Source organism: Lactuca serriola, chromosome 4 (genome assembly GCF_051521515.1).
Source record: "Lactuca serriola cultivar US96UC23 chromosome 4, Lser_US96UC23_V15, whole genome shotgun sequence".
NCBI classification, from domain to species: domain Eukaryota; kingdom Viridiplantae; phylum Streptophyta; class Magnoliopsida; order Asterales; family Asteraceae; genus Lactuca; species Lactuca serriola.
Window position 1 is genome coordinate 28,592,637 of NC_136411.1, and position 3,176 is coordinate 28,595,812.

At 35.3% G+C, this 3,176-nt stretch overlaps 1 protein-coding gene across 1 annotated transcript; it reads right to left on the reverse strand.

Moving 5' to 3' along the window:
* Positions 1–484: 484 nt before the first annotated feature.
* Positions 485–2,368, reverse strand: DOT5 (C2H2-like zinc finger protein). The gene is made up of 2 exons (XM_079037455.1): positions 1,520–2,368; positions 485–1,150 (listed from the first exon to the last, which is right to left on the reverse strand). Exons 1-2 carry the CDS (start codon positions 1,970–1,972, stop codon positions 671–673), a joined length of 933 nt encoding a protein of 310 aa, XP_078893581.1. The 5' UTR covers positions 1,973–2,368; the 3' UTR covers positions 485–670.
* Between the last annotated feature and the right edge of the window lie 808 nt (positions 2,369–3,176).

Sequence of the window (3,176 nt, forward strand, 5' to 3'; positions counted from 1 at the left end):
GTAAATGCATGTGCATATATTTTTTTATACGGTTATACCTAATTAATTTTATACAATATATTTCATACATCTGTGCAATATACGAAATTAAATAGATGATTATATTTCATAAGGATTACATATATAACAGATCGATTGATCGTGGAATAAACCCAATTCATATGCACTAGTGACTTCAATCATATTACAGTTTAATTCTAGCTTGGCACCAAAAGTTAAACATTATCGACTGTTAATATTTAACTTGCCATGAGTTTAGTCACTCTTTCTCCTAACACCTCCTACGTCCATGTTTTGTTATCAATGGGAAACATTTAATTATCCGTAGTTTAATTAGAATATTTTTACTGTTCCATGCAGTTATTTTTTTTAGACGTTACATAGTTTAATTTTATTTTCTTTAAACACGAACAAAAAGTATCAAAACAAATGGCTATAGATCTAGGGCAAAAATTGTGGGGACTAGGAAAAGGACAAGGCGTCGTGGTGAGAATCTAGTCTTCTCTAATATGAAAACATATGAATCCTTACAAAAGCTTTCCAAAATTGTTCTAGCATGCATTTCTCACTGATATCATATAATAAGAGCAATGCATGTGTGCGTAATTAAAAAGCAATTTGGAAATAAACTGTCACTAATCTGTTTACATAGACAAGTAGAGTTGGTAAATCATTGAAATTTTAGAAAGCTACCATCATGGTCTGCATTACTACTTCTCTTGTCTTCTTCATCAACAATTTCGTTTTCATCTACCTCAATCAAGTCTTCAGAATTAATGTAATGAGGTGCATGACCATTTCCAAAGGCATGAACATGGTCTTTAAGAGACCTTTTGTGCTTAAAATCCGATCCACAAACACAATACCATAACTTCCCACAATTCTTCTCGTGAGTCCTCCAATCACCTCTTACTGCAAAAGGCTTCCCGCATTTTCGACACCCAAAGGGCTTCTCACCATGTTTTCTTTTGTAGTGTGTTTGAAGCGTCCTAAAGTCTTTGAGTGGCTTCGATCTGGGGTGGTCTATGTTGTTCTTGCAACCCTCCGCACAACAGTAACAAGGTAATCTCAGCATTGATGATGCAGGTTTTGTGCCTCTTAAGGATTCAGGACCTTTTCTGTATTGTGATCCATGCCCCCACATATGCATCTAGGAAGTATATATATAGAAGAAAAATTATTAGAAAGCACATAAAATTACAAAGACCACGATAATATCCATAAAATAGTAAATATGTAACTGAGAAAAATAAATTATTTTAGAATAAGGATCAGGACAAAAAAGTTTAATACAGATAATTAATTATACTTAAAAAGATATCGAGAATAGGAAGCAAACAAGGGAGAAGTACTTATACTTGACAAAGCATGTTAAAAACGCTTATCTAAAGTACCAGAAGGTTAAATCATTGTCCATGTGCAGCAATTAATTAGTACGTAGAAAGACTACAATGGCAGAGAGTTTAATTAGTTAGTTAAAAAATATATATTCCCCCAAAGTCACATCCGGAGAATCAACCTGCATGTTGTTGTAGCGGTTGAATGTCTTGTTGCAAACTGTGCAAGAAAACTGTGTAGGGCCAACCATGATTTGCGCTGTTGTGGGGATCCAATACTGTAAATGATCAACTGATATGCTTATGTTAGGATTAGTGGAGAAGCTGCTGGAGTCTCCTTCTCCTACTGATGACGCAGTTGGTGGTTGACCCATGTGAAGTGCGACTGTTACACCATCCTCGCAACTATCAGTAGTACTGTTATTCAGATTTAGTTTGAGGTTAAGATCTTTAATAGGGTTTCGGTGAAAGGAGTAGTGTGAGGAGGATGAGATATTTGAGTGATGATGAGAGTTGTGGTATTTGGATAAGTCATGGTGTTGGGTTTGTCCTGGAGGGCTAAGAGAGAGTAGAATCGAATCCTCATCCACTTCATCACCATCCAAACACCCATTACTTTCGCTTGTTGTTGCCATGTTTGTAAAGCTACACCAAGTTTTTGGCTTTACAGAATGTCACATATTTAGGGTATGTGCATTGCTAAAGAAGAGAAGTTGAAATGTGAAAAAAAAACACACAGAGAGAGAGAGAGAGAGAGAGAGAGAGACTGGAACGGAGAGAGATCCAAGAAGCTGGTTTGATGCTTTTGTAAAAGGACAGTCATGAAGATGACACATACATACAGACATATAGATAAAGAGGGCAATTAAGAGGTCTCTCAAGAAAGAAGTATTAAGATTTGGGTGTTAGTAGAAAAAACAAATCATCATGAGAGAGAGAGAGAGAGAGAGAGAGAGAGAGAGAGAGAGAGTTTTAAGTCATGACTATTGGCGGAGAGCACAATGGATCGAGAGAAAAACGTTAAAGAAGGTTTTAAAGAAGATAAAGGAAAAAAAATTCAAATTTTTTTGGGTGGAATCAATGATATGATGCAGCGATAGAAAGAAAGAGAGGGAGGCAGTGTGCACGTGGAATAGGGATATAAAAAATTTGGAAGGTGATTGTTTTGGCGTGTATAGAAATGGGGGAGACAAGGACTCGGCAAAAGACAGGTGAGAAAGAAAGAAACTGCACTACATAGAATGGTGTACCAATCTCATTTACCTCCATTAATTTTCAATTCCAATATACCCAATCCATCATATACTAATTAATTTCACCTTATACACATAATAAGTTTCGGCTGAAAGTAAGATCAGAGCTTCTTTTCCTTCTTGTTTGAAAGCCTTTAAAGTAATATTGAATTTCAAAACTCTTGTTCATCTAATACTATCATTAAACCAGATGATACCTGGACAAATTAAGTAATTACTCTATATTATCATGAAAAACATCTTTATAATTACATGAACAAGCTCAACTATGCTTGTTATCATCATCATTTGTATCAAACAATGAGGCATATAAATGGAAGTTTCTCTTTGTTCCACTAAAATTGCATATTTTTTAACAACAATTCACTCCAGAGCCTAAGCCAGCAAGCAGAAGCTGGAATCAGGCTAAAAACAAGAATATATACATAATAAGTAAGGCAAGTGGAGGGCTCATCCACTCAGTCCACTAAAATTGCATGACATGGCTTGGTATAAAATCTAACAAAAGAATTGGAATATAGGAAATTACTAAGTTAGCCTCGAGTAAAATCCCAAGCTTCAAGGGTAATTAAATTAGTTCTTGTAG